Here is an 18,176-nt window from a genome sequence, read left to right on the forward strand (position 1 = left end):
AAGACTTTATTTTTAAAAATGCCCATCCTAATGTCTTGAAATGATCCAGCGTGAAGGGGTTTTCCTGTTTAAAAATAGAGAAGTACTTCTTTAGGTACCAGTGCTGCAGTTTATATGTCATCCGAATCCTGTGACCTTGCTGAGTTCCATTGACTTTAATGGGGCCCTGCATGGGTACAGGGATCTACCCACGTAGTCAGGAGCAGAATTAGGGCCTTAGTGATAAACCTTCTAAATCCAGAAATTTTCTCAGATTTAGAGCGAAGAAATAAAATATTACAAAAAGAGCAAACACCTTCAGATGGGAATTTTTAATTTTATGTCTGAGAGAAACTGAAAATAGGCTTAGTACCTTTCTATTTTAATCACGGCAACTAGTATCAATTTGGACCCAAAATTGCAAACGGCATAGTGGTGTAATAAATGTATGCGTTTGGACATTAGAATACTTTGTATTCCATCTGACATCCATTTTGAGATTAAAGACTAAATGTAGCATTATTAATTTCTGATAATTCTCTAAGAGTGATTTAGGAATTTGCAGGAATATGGTGAAATTTTCTTATTTGAAATTTTTTTGTCAAATCAGATTATTTATTATTGTATTGAAACTATGTACTGTAGGCTAATGTATCTGGATAAAATGACTTTTAATAAATGCTGGTAAGATTAAGAGCCAGGATTCATGGATCAGACCTTACTGTTGTCACAGAATCGCTTACTTTGAAAACCTAATTAGTTCCTGTCTAGAGTAAAAAGAAACTTTTGTGCAGTTATATATTTTTCCTTTAACTGCTAATACAAATTTTCATAGTTGCTGGCCTAACATTTAATATTCGAGTTCCAACTTCTGACATGTAAGAGTTAAAATTCAAGGTGAGATTTTAAATGCTTGCAAACTCATCTGAAATAGTAGATAGTTTAGTGTTTATAGAAATGAGAATCCCTTATTAAAATATCCTGAATTTTTCTTTAAAAACAGATTTAATGGGACCATATCTGAGGGTCCCCAGATAATCTCCATACAAGAATATTAAAGGAACTGGTACATGAAATTGCAAGCCCAGTAGCAAAGGTTTTTAATGTATCTGTAAACTTGGTGGGTTGTACCCTGTGTTTGGAAAACTGCAAATATAGCACCTATATAGGGATGGTCTAGGCAGTATTTGGTCCTGCCATGCGGGCAGGGGACTGGACTCGATGACCTCTCGAGGTCCCTTCCAGTCCTATAATCTATGAATCTATATTTAAGAAGGGGAGGAAGGGAGGCAGGGAAGTGATCTGGGAAACTGCAGGTCCATTGGTTTGACCTCAATTGTATGCAAGGTCTTAAAACAAATTTGAAAGAGTAGTTATGGACAGAGGTTAACGGAGTAAATATCTGCAATGACTGAAGATGGTTCGTTAGAGAGGAAAGGCCCCAAGTAACTACAGTGAATTCTTTCCTAGGTGCGTGTCTGTAACTTGTGATGTTCAGGAGGTCTGACTAGATCAGTGGTTCTTAACCTTTACTGCAGCCTGCACCCCTTTGGTTCTCAAAATATGTTCTCGCACCCCTTATCAAAAATCGTTGAAGTAGGTCAGTTCTTTAAACCTAGATATATTTTTTGTTGTATATTACAGTAATGGTTAAAAATGCATAATGTTAATAAATACATAGGTTTGATTAAACAAAGTAGTTGTACTTACGTGCCTGTGCTTAATTTGTGTGTTTGATGATTTACCTTCTAAAAAAATCTGGCGCATCTTGCACCCCCAGGGGTGCGTGTACCCCAGTTGAAGAACCACTGGACTAGATGATCATGATGGTCCCTTTTGGCCTTAAAGTGTGTGTGTCTAAAATCATATTTTGATATGTTTATTTCCTTTTCCTTGCAGCACAGAGATACTCCTGAAAATAACCCAGATACTCCATTTGATTTTACACCTGAAAACTATAAGGTATGGAGAAAAGGGTATGTTAAGTATCCAAATCTGAATCTTAAGTAAGTGTTGTAAACAATTTTTTTTTTTTTTAACTAGAGAATAGAAGCAATAGTAAACAACTACCCAGAGGGACATAGATCAGCTGCTGTGATTCCAGTACTAGATCTGGCCCAGAGACAGAATGGATGGTTGCCCATATCAGCGATGAACAAGGTATTTAATCTGTTTTTTTAAAAGCATTACTGTTACTAGTTTTTGCGCTAAATCTTAGCTTTACTAATAGGACGAGAAAATTATAATTTCGATACTAAAATAAGCTAATTCAAGAATTTAAATTTGGCACAGGATCATGAGAATCCCAGAAATTCAGAAATTTCCCTGTAGGAGAATCCTGCCTCTGCACATGATGCTTGCTTAATACTAGAAACTCCAAAAGTATCCACAAAACAAAACTTCAGTGAACTTTATTCAGACTTGCTGTGACCTTTAATGAAGAAGGTTGAAGCAGAGGTGTGGGACTGTTCACTGCTGATGGGAAAGGAAAGAGGAACAAAGTACTGGTTAGACTCCCTTTCTTCAGCTGGGAGAGAATCCTATCTGTGCTGCAGCTGAATGTAATACTTTATCTGGAGGATGTGGGAGAAACTACTCTAGACCAGCATTTCTCAAACTGGGGTCCACGGACCCCTGGAGGTCCGCGAGGGTACTCCAGGGAGTCCGCAGGTCCCGCTGATCTCCTCCACTTCCCTCCCAGTACCTCCTGCATGCCAGGGAACAGCTGTTCAGCAGCATGCAGGAGGTGCTCGGAGGGAGAGAGAGGAGCAGGGATGGGGCGCACTCGGGGGAGGGGGCATAAAGAGGCAGGGAAGTGAAGGCGGGGGTGGCTAGAGGTGGGGTAGGGGTGTGGGGTCTTGGGGGGAGGGGTGGAGTGGAGGTGAGGATCTTGGGGGTTTGGGAAAAATTTAAAATAAAAATGGGGGTCCTCGGGTTGCTAAAGTTTGAGAAACGCAGCTCTAGACTATGTCTACACTATGAGCTAGGGGTATGATTGTCTTGCTTATGTTCAAATACTCATGCTAGCTCTTCATGAGCAGCACAAGTATAAATAGCAGTGTAGCCACGGGAGCATGGGTAGTGGCAGTGGTGGCCTGGCTGAGCCATGGTGAGTACATACCCACCAGTTGCAGGTGGAGTTTTCACTGTGAACAAATGTCTAAATACATCTATAGACAAAGATTCTCACCCCTGTGCGAGAGAGGCTGGGGCAAGCTGGGTTCTGTGTGCTTTCTGTTGGACCATTGTCCAAATAGAACTGTTTCTGTGGAACATTTCAATGAATTGGCATTCTCCAATGAAAAAATGTTCCTTTGGCAAATTTCTGACCCGATCTAATATTAATTATGTTCTTCTGAGGAGCAGTGTTGGTTGTCTTTAACAATCTTTCCCAGCACAGCTTCAGCTGAAGTAATGTAACGGAAATGTAGACGTTTTCTTCATAAATAACCCAGAGTTTTGCTGGGAATAATGTAGCTGTTTCAACTCCTGTCTCCTCATATGCCCCTTTAAGAGGTAAAAAACACTTTCCAAAATGTCTCTGGGAGAGGAGTCATTTCAGAAAAAACAATAAAACAAAAAAAAAGTCCTATGGCTTTGATAGGTGATCACCGTATTGCTTTAGTAGTTTTTACAATCTTCTCAGTCATGTTTGCCAGATGAAGTGACACTAAGCTGTTTTTATGCCTGGAGGTCCTATAAGTCCTTTCTCATTTAGTTGATCATTTGTAGCACCCAGCTTAAAATGAGCTTTGCTGTAATACGGAGGCTCGGAAACAGTATCATTCAATGATACAGTTATTTGTAGTCTGACCAAGTTCTCCAGTGCTTTCAATTTTCATTCCAGCAAAGAATTATTTTTGATGTTGTCCCGCTGCTTGCAGTGACTTTGTGATAGTTGCTTTACACCAAAAATCACATCAATATTCAGGTTACTCCCAGTCCCAAAGACCGACTAGTTAATTTGCACCTTAGATCTCACACCAAAGACAATGCTTATAGCCAGTCCTGTAACAAACAAACTAAAGGTTTATTAACTAGGAAAAAAGAGTTATTTACAGTGTTAAAGCAGGTATGCATACACACAGAAGTGAGTTAGATTTTGAAAGATAATAGAAACTTCTATAGTAAGCAGACTATCTTTTAGAGCTAACCCAGGAAAAACAGCTGGGGACTCCTTGCTTATGCTTAGAAATCCTCTACCCTCAGAGTTCAAGCACCATAGAAATAATAAATTCTCTTTCACAGGCATTTTTATTCCCTTCCCCAGTGTTCAAGCTGTGATGGGATGAGGGCTTGGGTACACCCTCTTCAGGGCTCTGAGGGAAGCAGTCAACAAAGTCTTTTGTCCACAATGGCTTGTCTGATGTCTATAGACCTTCTTTTTGGGGGGAGAAGATGACACTTCTTCATGGGTGCAAACCAGTATTTCACACTTTGATATTTCTTTCCTGACTGGATTTACAGTTTCAGAACAAACACTTAAGTATTACCTTATAGCATGGGTTACAGATATTATAAGTGAGAATAACATATACAGCAATTTACAAATATTTCATGAAATCTAAACACTAAATGCATGTTTACAAGTCTAATACCTGTTTTAGCAATATTAACAGAAAGGTGTGTCAGACTGGTGTCTTGCTATGCACTGTTCAGTGAGGCCGGGGCATGAGCTGGCACCTGGTCTGCCAGCTCAGAAACATGAACTATATACATTTCAACCTGTCACTTGTCAAAGGTCTGAGAGTCATAGTGGTGATCTGTTATGGTTATCTTCAGAACACAAGAATGCAGAAGTAATTTTTGTATTTTTTCGTTTGTATACTACTACAGTGTTGTGAACCAGAATTAATGTAATTAGTGCTTTTGAAAATACTGCATTTAGCTGAAATTATTCTAGTAATGCCCTACAAAAATAAAAATTAGAAAAAAAATTTCTTCCCCATCCTGTAGGTTGCTGAAGTTTTACAGATGCCTCCCATGAGAGTATATGAAGTAGCAACTTTCTATACAATGTATAATCGGAAGCCTGTTGGAAAATATCATATTCAGATCTGCACAACTACACCTTGCATGCTGAGAGACTCTGATGGCATACTAGAGGCCATTCAGAAGAAGCTTGGTATGATGCAAATTGATATTATGTTTTCTATAACTATTTGTGTTTTTACAGGCTTACAATATTTAACATTTCACCTATCCAACAAAAGCTTTCTAAACAAGGAATTGATATGGTGGTGACAATACAAAAAAAATATACTTAAATTCATAAGTTAATTCTTTGAAGTCTAAATTTGAAAAACTTTATATTTGAAATAAAAAGAATAAGTATATTTAATAGCAGAATGAGATAAGTGTGATGGTTGGGGGGGGGGGAACTATTGGCTAAGAGTGCCCATTGATGTTTTTATAGGCAATTTGTCAGGTAATAAATCTGTCCTTTTTAGAAGTTAAAAGGTGAATTTTGGGGACCTGAGAACATTCAGATTATCCCGTCCCCTTGAGGGTGAGGCATGTTCTCTTGTGTCAGTATCTTCAAACAATTGGAACAGGGGTCTCAAATCAAGTTTTTGTTTGTTTGTTTTGCTTATGTAGGAGACCATTTATTTTCTCTAATGTAGCTGTGAACCACATTTTTTTTTTCCTCCAGTAATCCAAGTAAATGTTTGAATATATCTGAAATCAAGGACTGGTGTTTGAGCAAGGGCTTGCCTTCAAGTTCTGAGAAAAAATAACTGTTTCCAACTTAATAGGGATTTAAATGTGTTGATTTGATCCTTTATTTTTTTTCCAGTAATGTATCTTAGAGCAAGACTACCAGACATACAACAGTCTACTCAGCTAGTCAGGTTCCCTTCAGCATATCTTTAATATTGCATATCTTAGATGCATATATTTAATATTGCAACACATGGATCAGTGTGTAGGGAAGAGACATTTGCTATGAGTGTTACCCTAATCTTTGTTTAACTTAAATGGGATAATGGGAATGTAATTTATAAATCCTTAATAGTAAAGTAAATTTAGTAATTCCTGCCTGTATATGAGAGGCAGTGATGTGTGTCTCCCCCCTCGTTTTTGTTTGGCAGGAGGGGAGGGAGAAGAGGGCAGCAGAAAGGAATATTAAGTCATGGGTTTGTGTCACAGGCTATGCTTATTAGAGGAAGCTCTTAGTACAAACCACTATAATTAAGGCAGTAAACAGTTTATTATAACCTTTTATTATGCATGCAGATTTCCAAAACATGCACTTTTTGGCTTAAATTTTCCATGCTTGGTCTCTGTCCAAAGGTGAATTTTTTTGAAAGTTTGAACAAAATCCCAGTATCAGTTTTAAAGGAGAGTAAAAACTGTTTTTTTCCAGTGTTAAAATTTTTTAAGTTCAAATTTTTTTGATGTCTAAAGTTTAAATCGTGACAGCACAGTACTCATTGAGAACTAATGCCTTTTCTTGGTTTGGAGGGAGTAGGAGGGGGGAAACTAAAGTTATTTGGGAAAAAACACTTCTAAATATGCTCCATGGGCATCTGCTAAGAATTTTAGCAGAGCCTAAAGAAGCCCCAAGCATTTGTGACCTCACAGTGCACATTCTCCCTCCATAGTCTAGTAGGAACAGGGACTGCCACTTTAATGCTTTCAGTGGGAAAACTGATGTGAGAGAGATTGTAAATGACTTGCTTTAACACCCAGTTCAATTCTCTAAAATAATTGTCTTAACATTAAGAACAGGAAAAAAACTGAAGCTGCGTAAAACATTTTTATTCCTCAATTTTAGGGTGTTTGTAATATTTCCTATATTCTACAATATTCCACAAATTCTAAGTTTTCATGAAAAGTTGGGGGGGTTTCTGTAGCAAAGATAAGTAACCCCAAAATGTAAGAGAGAATTCTCTGCAACCAAACTAAAACACAGGAAAAGGGGTGAAATTAACACTCCATGCTGTGAACTTCAGTCTAATGGGGACCATTTTAGTAGTGCTGCTATTAAGCACAAGTGATTTCTTCCCCTCTTAATTGTTTTAAACAAGGAAATTGAATTAAAAATAGCTACGATTTTAATATTAAGGTTGCACAGATAGGAAAATCTGGAAATCAGTGAAGTGATTGTCTAACATTGTTATTGTAACTGTTCACATTAGTACATTACACTTCTCAAACACTGCTATGTATATTACTTACTATAAATTACAGTACAAATGCCAGCAACTAAATAGCTGCTAAAAATGTAGCCAGTGCAGCCAGAAGGGCTCCCCCATCAAACAGTCAAAACAGCTAGGAATTGTAAAGTGTCCTGAAGGTAACTCCCACTAAAAACCTTTGGCTTGTTAAGTCGGGGAAGAAGGGTCGAAGGCTGTCCAGTTGGATGGTCTGTCTCCAGCCATAAGTGATCATATCTAAGCACTTGCAGCTCAAGAATCTCAACCAATCTTTGGTGTCTGTTTTTAAAACATAGGCAGTTTTTAAGGTACACAGCTCCCAAATAATGCAGGACTTTACAGGTCAAAACCAATAACTAGAATTTCACCAGGAAACAAGTAGGAAGCCAGTGCAGTCTCCTGGAGTACACATGACTTCTTCCAGTTATTTTGCCTTATAATATGTGGTGCTTTTGCATATGTACACACAATATCATGAATGCTTCTTGATAAATAATAAAACTTTTGACAGGCTTGTTATAATGTCCTTGAATATATGCTATATGCTTTTAGGACTAGTGTAGCTGAATTTAACATAACTGCTACACAGACTGTTTTCATTATCCTGGTATGGAATATATCTTTGTAATACTTAGTAATTTTGGATCTTTTAATATTTAAAAAAGTTAGTTCCTTAAATATTGACTCAAAGTCTACCTGGCTGATATAATTGTGTGGATCTGACATTAAGATGACATTCCTTGTTTGTAACCTATCAAAATGGAATTTGTTGGGATAAAATATGGTATGGAGTGCTCTTTGTAGTCCCCTGGGAGCCACATGAAAAAGTATGAAGCTGTTCCAGGGAGTATAGTTTGAAATGAAATACATTTCACTGCTAGCTGTCCTTACAGAAATTGACCATATTCACAAAATTGTGATCTCTTTTGTTTCTTCCCAGCTGCTATTATTCATCCAATTTTATTTGCATAGTTTCTTTGTAATAATTATTAACCCATAGATAATTTATGCCCAATACTGATCCTTTTTAAATTAATGACAGTATTCTAATTGACCTAGCACTGGTTATGCATATCAACAGCACTACTTATGGAATTAAAGTTAAGCTCATGCACAACTCTTAGCAGGATTGGGGCCTTAATGCCTGAATCTACAAGGTTCTGACCACCATGCTGCTGTAATATATAATTCCTTTTTAAATTACTTCTCCTATTGCATTGTTTCCTAAAAATAGAATAGTAGTCTACAATTAATAATACCTATAATTGGTTTAGAAAATGTTTTTATGAAATAGGAAGCAGGTCTGTAAATCAATTTTTAAAATGTATCTGAGGGGTTTCAGTTTATGAAGTTTTTTTTTACTTCATGGGAAGCATCTTGGAGCTGTTTAAGTGTTGACATTAGGAAAATGGTCAAAATCATGTAAAAATAAGATACAAATGTTTTACAACATGAAGTGAAATAACAGTAATAGATTAGCTGTGAAATATTTAAGATTTTGCTTTAAACGTATTATATAATCACCACTTAACCTAATATTCCTTATTACTGTAGGTATACAAGTTGGGGAAACAACACCTGATAAACTTTTCACACTGGTAGAAGTTGAATGTTTAGGCGCTTGCGTAAATGCACCGATGGTACAAATAAATGATAATTATTATGTAAGTATTTCATTCTGTTTGAAAGATACAATGTTTTGTTTAACTGGTATGTTAATTATTACACTAAATGATTGTCATTGTTTTAGATTATGAAATTCTAGTAGTTCAATATAAGTTATTAATTGACCTATTAATCTGATAGTTTATATTGCTATGCTGTGGGTGGCTTGTCTCTCAAAATGATATTGGAACAGGACTTCCCTAGGCTTAATTATCAATGTAAAGAGAAGAAGCTCTCATTTTTTGGGAGAGGGACAGTTCATGAGCTGGAACATCTTCTAGATATCCTCTACATGAAAATACACATCAATACACTGTGTTGTAGGTAAAGTTCCTGAGACCAGTGGATTTTTTTTAATGTTCACATATTTTCATAAAAGGATCATGAAGAAAGAGAATTAAAATACATATAGAAATACATTTTGGAGTATCCAAGCATTAGAACTAGGGCACTTTCATAGATACCTTTTAGTTGAAGGAGGATTTGGTTCTCTCTGGGATTATTTATTTAAAAAAACAACAACTATCAAATCCTTTTTCAGTCTTTGAAGTTCTTTCACTCTTAGTGATATTCTCCTCTGATAGTGTGGTTTTTTTTGTTTTGTTTTTATAATCAATTAAGGGAAACAAACATATTTTGGAGTGGTAGCAGCTTCAGCAAATTCAGTTTCCATTATAAGAGATTTTTTCCTTATTTATTTATTTATTTATTGAGCCCTCCTCTCTACCCCTTCCCTTCCTCCCTCTCATGTTGATAATGATGTTGAAAATATTATTCTGAGTTTGGTGAACATGGTATACCTTTTCTAGCCAATTTTAAGTAAATCAGACAAGGGTTCATAAGTTATGTGACATTAAAAATATCAAGAAGTCTTGGGTTGTTTGTTTGTTACTAGAAAGCATAAAAATGGAAGAGAGAGAAAACCTAACATTGGATTAATCTAGTCCTGGTGAACAAGGTCAAAGTTTAGGTGTTTGAACTGTAATTTAAAGTTATGAATATTTTAAACAAGAATTTCAGAATAGCAATTTGGCTTTGGGCTTAAAACAGGGAATCAAGTGACTGCTGGAGATGTGAGTTTTCATTTATTTTAAAATGTCTCTAAGCCTTTTTCTTGCATAGATGGGCCTCAGTGGAAACTGATCATTAGGGAGGCTTGTCAGTGGAGAACAGAAAAGTTTTCTACCAAAACTGAAGTTTAGAGGAACTAACTAAGTAAACTTCCCCAAAAACAAACCCTTCCCTCCCCACAAAAATCTGTATGGGTCCATCATATTTAAAAAATTGATATGACCCTTTAGACAGTCCTAGTTTGAAAAAAACAACTGGAAGGAATTTATAATTAAGCTTATTGGATTCATGAAGGAAGGCAGATTTTGGGAAGCTCAGAGAGCTGATAGGTAAGGTCCCATGGGAATCAAGACTGAGGGGAAAAACAACTGAGGGAGAGTTGGCAGTTTTTCAAAGGGACACTATTAAGGGCCCAAAAGCAAGCTATTCCGCTGGTTAGGAAAGATAGAAAATGTGGCAAAAGACCACCTTGGCTTAACCACGAGATCTTGCACGATCTAAAAAATAAAAAGGAGTCATATAAAAAATGGAAACTAGGACAGATTACAAAGAATGAATATAGGCAAACAACACAGGAATGCAGGGGCAAGATTAGAAAGACAAAGGCACAAAATGAGCTCAAACTAGCTACGGGAATAAAAGGAAACAAGAAGACTTTTTATCAATACATTAGAAGCAAGAGGAAGACCAAAGACAGGGTAGGCCCACTGCTTAGTGAAGAGGGAGAAACAGTAACAGGAAACTTGGAAATGGCAGAGATGCTTAATGACTTCTTTGTTTCGGTCTTCACCGAGAAGTCTGAAGGAATGCCTAACATAGTGAATACTAATGGGAAGGGGGTAGGTTTAGCGGATAAAATAAAAAAAGAACAAGTTAAAAATCACTTAGAAAAGTTAGATGCCTGCAAGTCACCCGGGCCTGATGAAATGCATCCTAGAATACTCAAGGAGCTAATAGAGGAGGTATCTGAGCCTCTAGCTATTATCTTTGGAAAGTCATGGGAGACGGGAGAGATTCCAGAAGACTGGAAAAGGGCAAATATAGTGCCCATCTATAAAAAGGGAAATAAAAACAACCCAGGTAACTACAGACCAGTTAGTTTAACTTCTGTGCCAGGGAAGATAATGGAGCAAGTAATTAAGGAAATCATCTGCCAACACTTGGAAGGTGGTAAGGTGATAGGGAATAGCCAGCATTGATTTGTGAAGAACAAATCATGTCAAACCAATCTGATAGCTTTCTTTGATAGGATAACGAGCCTTGTGGATAAGGGTGAAGCGGTGGATGTGGTATACCTAGACTTTAGTAAGGCATTTGATACGGTCTCGCATGATATTCCTATCGATAAACTAGGCAAATACAAATTAGATGGGGCTACTATAAGGTGGGTGCATAACTGGCTGGATAACTGTACTCAGAGAGTTGTTATTAATGGTTCCCAATCCTGTTGGAAAGGCGTAACGAGTGGGGTACCGCAGGGGTCTGTTTTGGGACCGGCTCTGTTCAATATCTTCATCAACGACTTGGATATTGGCATAGAAAGTACGCTTATTAAGTTTGCGGATGATACCAAACTGGGAGGGATTGCAACTACTTTGGAGGACAGGGTCATAATTCAAAATGATCTGGACAAATTGGAGAAATGGTCTGAGTTAAACAGGATGAAGTTTAACAAAGACAAATGCAAAGTGCTCCACTTAGGAAGGAAAAATCAATTTCACACATACAGAATGGGAAAAGACTGTCTAGGAAGGAGTACGGCAGAAAGGGATCTAGGGGTTATAGTGGACCACAAGCTAAATATGAGTCAACAGTGTGATGCTGTTGCAAAAAAAGCAAACATGATTCTGGGATGCATTAACAGGTGTGTTGTGAGCAAGACACGAGAAGTCATTCTTCCACTCTACTCTGCTCTGGTTAGGCCTCAGCTGGAGTATTGTGTCCAGTTCTGGGCGCCGCATTTTAAAAAAGATGTGGAGAAATTGGAAAGGGTCCAGAGAAGAGCAACAAGAATGATTAAAGGTCTTGAGAACATGACCTATGAAGGAAGGCTGAAAGAACTGGGTTTGTTTAGTTTGGAAAAGAGAAGACTGAGAGGGGACATGATAGCAGTTTTCAGGTATCTAAAAGGGTGCCATAAGGAGGAGGGAGAGAACTTGTTCACCTTAGCCTCTAAGGATAGAACCAGAAACAATGGGTTTAAACTGCAGCAAGGGAGGTCTAGGTTGGACATTAGGAAAAAGTTCCTAACTGTCAGGGTGGTTAAACACTGGAACAAATTGCCTAGGGAGGTTGTGGAATCTCCGTCTCTGGAGATATTTAAGAGTAGGTTAGATAAATGTCTATTAGGGATGGTCTAGGCAGTATTTGGTCCTGCCATGCGGGCAGGGGACTGGACTCGATGACCTCTCGAGGTCCCTTCCAGTCCTATAATCTATGAATCTATGAAGTCAAGATTCAGTGCACATCAAATTTCTGCACTTTACAGTCAAATTTTAAGTTAAAATTGAAATAAGAATCTCTGTTAGGTTACTTAGGGGCTTAGCTGGAAGCTAAGCAGTGTGCTGATGACTTTAGTTCAGATACTGTGCCCCAGTGTACCCACCAGCACACATTCCTACACAGATAAGATGCCCAAGAGTAGGGTACTCCTGGGCATCATGTTGGTGATGCGCTTTCCAAACAGATATGCTGATGAGACTAAGGCCTGGTCTACACTAACCCCCCAATTCGAACTAAGGTACGCAACTTCAGCTACGTGAATAACGTAGCTGAAGTCGACATACCTTAGTTCGAACTTACCATGGTCCAGACGCGGCAGGCAGGCTCCCCCTTCGACTCCGCATACTCCTCGCGGCGAGCAGGATTACCGGAGTCGACGGGGAGCACTTCTGGGTTCGATTTATTGCGTCCAGACAAGACGCGATAAATCGAACCCAGAAGTTCAGTTGCCAGCTGCCGAACCAGTGTGTAAGTATAGACAAGCCCTACGGCATGATAGTGATGCATCTTCCCCAGATATATGAAAGATAGAAAAGCCTCCAAAGGCATTCAAGTACACCAAAGTACAGTGACAGGGGACCAGGTATTTGAGATACTGACGTGGCTCTAGGTGCTTGGACCCATGATCTAAGAATGTCTGCAGGAGAGGAGCCGTGCAGCTGTAGATCAGTGTAACCCAGAATGCTTTTCATAGCTTGCTGTACAAAAAGACACTTGAAGAGTCCTAGGCCTGTCCAGTGTGCATTATATGTGATGAAGGGAGCTAATCACTCATTCCAAGTTCTTAAATCTGTGGCCTAATCTAGTATGCTTTCTAAGACACTTAGGGCAGATTTCATAGAAAAGTACTAGAGCTAGACCATACCCTTGTGCACTTTACTATAGGATAGAGGGAGCTAAGCTCCAAACCTTAAATGGCATTCTCCTTGTCTACCTCAATTGAGTCACATTACAGCTATTTCCCACTATGTCTTAAAAAATTCCCAGACAAAAGTATTCATTAAATTGGGGTTAAGGGTGAAAATACGTATCAGTGATTCAATTGCTTAAAAAGTTTTGCAGGAATATTGGTGATATCAAACACCAAACATATATAAAACTAGGCCATTCCAAGTTAAGGTTACAAAAAACATCCAAGCCTCTTTAACCCTGCCCTGTACTGATGGAAGCCTCGAATCTTCCCTTCTTTATTTTTGAATCAAGGCCTTTTTCATAGGGGCTTTGAGCAGTTTGTCGTCTGACTACAGAAATCTTAAAGAAATCCCTGTATTTATACAGTTTATGGTTTGAATAGCAAAAATATGCAACATAGCATTGTTTTTAGTATCAGATGTTGTAATTATGAAGCCAGTTGTAAGTGTATACAGTAACTCCTCACTTAACGTTGTAGTTATGTTCCTGAAAAATGAAACTTTAAGCGAAACGATGTTCAGTGAATCCCATTTCTCCAAAAGAATTAATGTAAATGAGGGGGTTAGGTTCCATGGAAATTTTTTTCACCAGACAAAAGACTCTCTCTCACTCCCCCCCCCCCCCCCCCCACACACACACACACACCCCCAATAAGTTTTAAACAAACAGGTACACAGCAATGATGATTGTGAAGCTTGGTTGAGGTGGAGGAATCAGGGTGGGCTATTTCCCTTACTGCTAAATGATGAACTAGCAATTGGCTGAGCCCTCAATGGTTAACTCTCTCACTCTACAAGGCAGCAGGAATGGAGGGAGATACGCGCATTTTTCCTTTAAGTACACTGCCTTGTTAATTAGATCAACTTGCTGAGAGGGCAGTTGCTGCAAGCTCCCTCCGTGGCGTCCCACCACCCCGCTCTATGGAAGATGGGGTAAGCAGGGTGCAGGGGGACACCCTGACATTAGCCCCCCCCGCCCCCGCACACACAGCAAGCAGGAGTCTTGGGGAACAGCTCCAAGGCAGAGGGCAGGAGTAGCACATGGCAGCGGTGGGGTGGGGGGAGAGGGACAGCTGCAGTTGCTAGCCTGCTGGGCAGCTGCTGCACAGGGAACTTAGGGGGACTGCCGGTCCACCCTGGTTAGAAGCCCCCACCAGCTAGCTGCAAGGGGCTGCTCTTCCTGCAAGCAGTAGACAAAGCAGGCAGCTGCCAAACGACGTTAGAAGGGAGCATTACACAACTTTAAACAAACGTGTTCCCTAATTGATCGGCAACGTAACAACATTAACCGGGATGACTTTAAGTGAGGAGTTACTGTAGTTTGTCACCACACTAACATTGTGCGCTCTCCAAACAAGTAAATTGGGTAATTCCTGCCTGTATATGAGAGGCAGTGATGTGTGTCTCCCCCCTCCCCTTGTTTTTGTTTGGCAGGAAGAGAGGGAGAAGAGGGCAGCAGAAAGGAATATTAAGTCATGGGTTTGTGTCACAGGCTATGCTTATTAGAGGAAGCTCTTGGTACAAACCACACAAATGGTTGCCTATGCTATAATCAGGTTGCCCCCCTTCTTCCATGAGTCTGGTCTCTGAAATGGCTGGACATCTCTCTTGGAGAAGTCCGCTTCCATGAACTCTTCTGTGAGTTTGACTGCTGCCTCCAGACTCAAATGCATGTGTTTTCAAAGCAGCTCTGGAGAAATTTTTCTAATATTATGGCTGCTGCTATTTTCCTCCACACCTTGAATATCTGGCCTTAGCCAGCAGGGAGCCCAGTCAGTTAACTTGCAGAAAGGCTAAGTGCCATACTCCATAAGACCACCTAGTGGCACAAAATCTGTATTTTTCTGCCAAAAGGCCTACCCTATCCAGGATGACTGCCTTTACCACATCATAGTTGTGGGTCTGCTCCTTGCACAGGGCCATATAGGCTGCCTAGGCTTCCCCTGATAAATAGGCTGCCACTCAGAAGACCTATGATCCCTTATCCTATCTGGCTCCTGTTGCTACCTTCTCAAAAGTCACTAAAAATGTGTCCGCGTCATCCACTGGGCCCATTTTGCACAGGGTAACCCCCAGAAACTACTGCTGTTCAGTCACAGGATTCACCAGGTTCTATATTGCAGGCTGTTCAGCTGCTCAGCTTGCTATGCAGGGAGAAACTGCTTTTCCATTTGATGGGATTGCTGGAACGAGTGCATGGTCTCTTGTTTCTCCTTTAGTTGCTCTAGCAACCATTGCAGACTCTTCTCCATTGCCCTGATGCTGAATCCTCGCACTGGCTCCCTGTCTGATCCTCTGCCACCATGGATGGGGGAATCACAAACCTGGATAAGCGCCCACATGTAACAGGGCATCCTCTGCTCCTGCCTTCTAATACCACAGAAACTATTCCAACTTCACTGGTTGTGTATTCACACCATGCCGTTTGTTCCCTTCACCAACACCTCTATAGCCCCTTGCAGCAGTGCTATTTACAGTGCGGTTTCCTGTGCTCTCAGCCCTTTCCCCAGGGCTTGAGAGATTTCTGAGACACTGGACTCAGCTAGCTCTCACTCAGCTCTCCCCCTCACTTCCTTCCTGTGTCCTTTTTATCAGTCTTGAGCTGATGGGCTAATTGGCTCTTTAGCTCACCCAGCCCCTCCACTGACCTGATCAGGTAATTAACTTTAATTACCCCCATACCATTAAGCCTTCTCTGGGACAACTAATTGGTGTCAGAGTGATCAGAGTGCTGGCTCGCATGGTAGCTCCTAGTACTCAAACACAACCCCTTTTAAAACATGGCCATTATGAGCTGGTTCAGAAACATAAATGGCTTAAAATCAATTCATTTTAACTAACAATTGCTTGTGTAACACAGCTAACAGTGACATTTGAAGTTTTATGACATTCTAATCTTTTAGGTTTGTTAATTCTTCTTTAAACTTGGATGCATATATTAACTGATAGGATCGTAGTTACCTGTGCTGAAATCAAAACTGAGTGAAGAATTTGGTTAAAAGCTAAAAACTGTTGTTTTGAGGAATTGTGGATACTACTTTTGATTCAATTGCTTATAGATTTTGTTTAAATTTTCTTTTAATAGCATGGTCTCTTTCATTTTACAGGAAGATCTGACATCAAAAGATATTGAAGACATAATTGATGAACTAAAGGCTGGCAGAGTTCCCAAACCTGGGCCAAGGTAAATTGTATTTGTATAATACTGGGGTGAGTAATGAGAGAGAGAATCCATTTGGAAGGGAAGCTATTTTTAATGTTGGCGACTAGTTCTTGGAAAAGTTACTGGATTGATTACTCTAGAACTGAAGGCATTAATTCACTGAACTGCACAGGCATTACAGGCTTTTCCACATTGACCTGCTTTATGCGTAAACCTGAACCTGGAGAGGCTGTGTGTGGAGGTGAGAAGAAAGCTTCATGTCCAGAACTCTTCAGTCCCTGGCCTGTTTGAGACTACCAATGAAAGTGCCAATTGAGGAGATGGTGGGTCTGAAGTGGCTACTATCAGTGGCCTGATAGGAACTGGAATGTGGTCACAAACTTTTTTTTGCATAAATCACCCAAAACACTACTAGCTAGTAGACTTTTGATCCCTACAAACCTATGCTGGATTTGACGCTTGTGAAAGACTGACTTCTTTTTTTCTTTTCCTTTTTAATTCCCACTGTTCCTGCACAATTTCATATGCATAGGAAGATATATGAATGGGGGAGCTAATTGATGCTGAACAATATCATGATGTATAATCACTTGAACATGCGTTCCTGTGCAGTGCTGTGGCCAAAAGGCTAATACAATCCTTGTTGGATGCATAAACGGGAATCTCAAATTAGTAGGTTATTTTACCTCTGTATTTGGTGTGACCACTTCTGGAATATTGTATTGAGTTCTGGGGTCCACAGTTCAAGAAGGATGCGGATAAATTGGAGAGGGTTCAGAGAAGAGCCATGAGAATGATTAAAGGGTTAGAAAACATCCCTTATAGTGATGGACTCAAAACAATCTATTTAGCTTATCAAAGTATGTTAAGAAGTAACTCGATTATAATCTGTAAATACCTATATGGGGAACAAATATTTGATAATGGGCTCTTCTGTCAAGTAGAGAAAGGTATAACATCCAGTGGTTGGAAGTTGAATCTAGACAAATTCAGACTGGAAATACATTTTTAACAGTGAGGGTAATTAACAATGGGAGCAATTTACCAACAGTTATGGTGGATTCTTCAACATAGGCAGTTTTTACATCAACATTGTATGTTTTTCTAAAAAATATGCTTTAAGAATTTGGGGAAGTTCTATGGCCCGTGCTATACAAAGAGATCAGACAAAATGATGATAATGGTCAATTCTGGCCTTGGAATATATGAATCTAAGATGGATCTGAAACAAATAATCAGATGTTGCCGTTGCTGGAGTAAAAAAGCCATTGGCTCCTGGGTTTTTTTGTTAAGCATATAGATTTCTTTTTTGTATCTATGAAGTATTTTGGTTATCAAGTTCCATATTTGACATTCTACTTGAATGCTTTCGTTTTACCACTAGTATTTTTACAGAGATTATATTCTGTTGTTCCTCCTCCCATTTCTCTCTGCTCATCCTTCAGAGAAACAGGAAAAATGGCAGCCCAAAGATTGAGTTAGACTTGTGTCATTCATGGGTAAAAGATGATTGCTGTAATACTGAATGTTGATGAACAAATCTGATTGCTCTTTATCTTTTCAGAAGTGGACGCTTTTCTTGTGAGCCAGCTGGTGGTCTTACTTCTCTGACTGAACCACCCAAAGGACCTGGATTTGGAGTTCGAGCAGACCTCTAAGCATTTATATAATAAATTATAAAAACATATTTTGTCTGAAAATAAAATACCGTTAACCTCATTAAAA

At 39.2% G+C, this 18,176-nt stretch overlaps 1 protein-coding gene across 1 annotated transcript in view; it reads left to right on the forward strand.

Annotated features, from left to right (window-relative positions):
• The window catches only part of NDUFV2 (NADH:ubiquinone oxidoreductase core subunit V2), a 38,531-nt gene extending 20,355 nt beyond the window's left edge, over positions 1-18,176 (forward strand). Inside the window, exons 3-8 of the mRNA XM_054018386.1 lie at positions 1,879-1,941; positions 2,023-2,139; positions 4,936-5,104; positions 8,694-8,803; positions 16,396-16,472; positions 18,016-18,176. Of these exons, the coding sequence (XP_053874361.1) occupies positions 1,879-1,941; positions 2,023-2,139; positions 4,936-5,104; positions 8,694-8,803; positions 16,396-16,472; positions 18,016-18,109 (630 nt within the window). The 3' untranslated portion in view covers positions 18,110-18,176. The remainder of the gene's footprint in view (positions 1-1,878; positions 1,942-2,022; positions 2,140-4,935; positions 5,105-8,693; positions 8,804-16,395; positions 16,473-18,015) is intronic.

Source organism: Malaclemys terrapin, chromosome 2, assembly GCF_027887155.1.
Source record: "Malaclemys terrapin pileata isolate rMalTer1 chromosome 2, rMalTer1.hap1, whole genome shotgun sequence".
In the NCBI taxonomy this organism is placed as follows: Eukaryota; Metazoa; Chordata; order Testudines; family Emydidae; genus Malaclemys; species Malaclemys terrapin.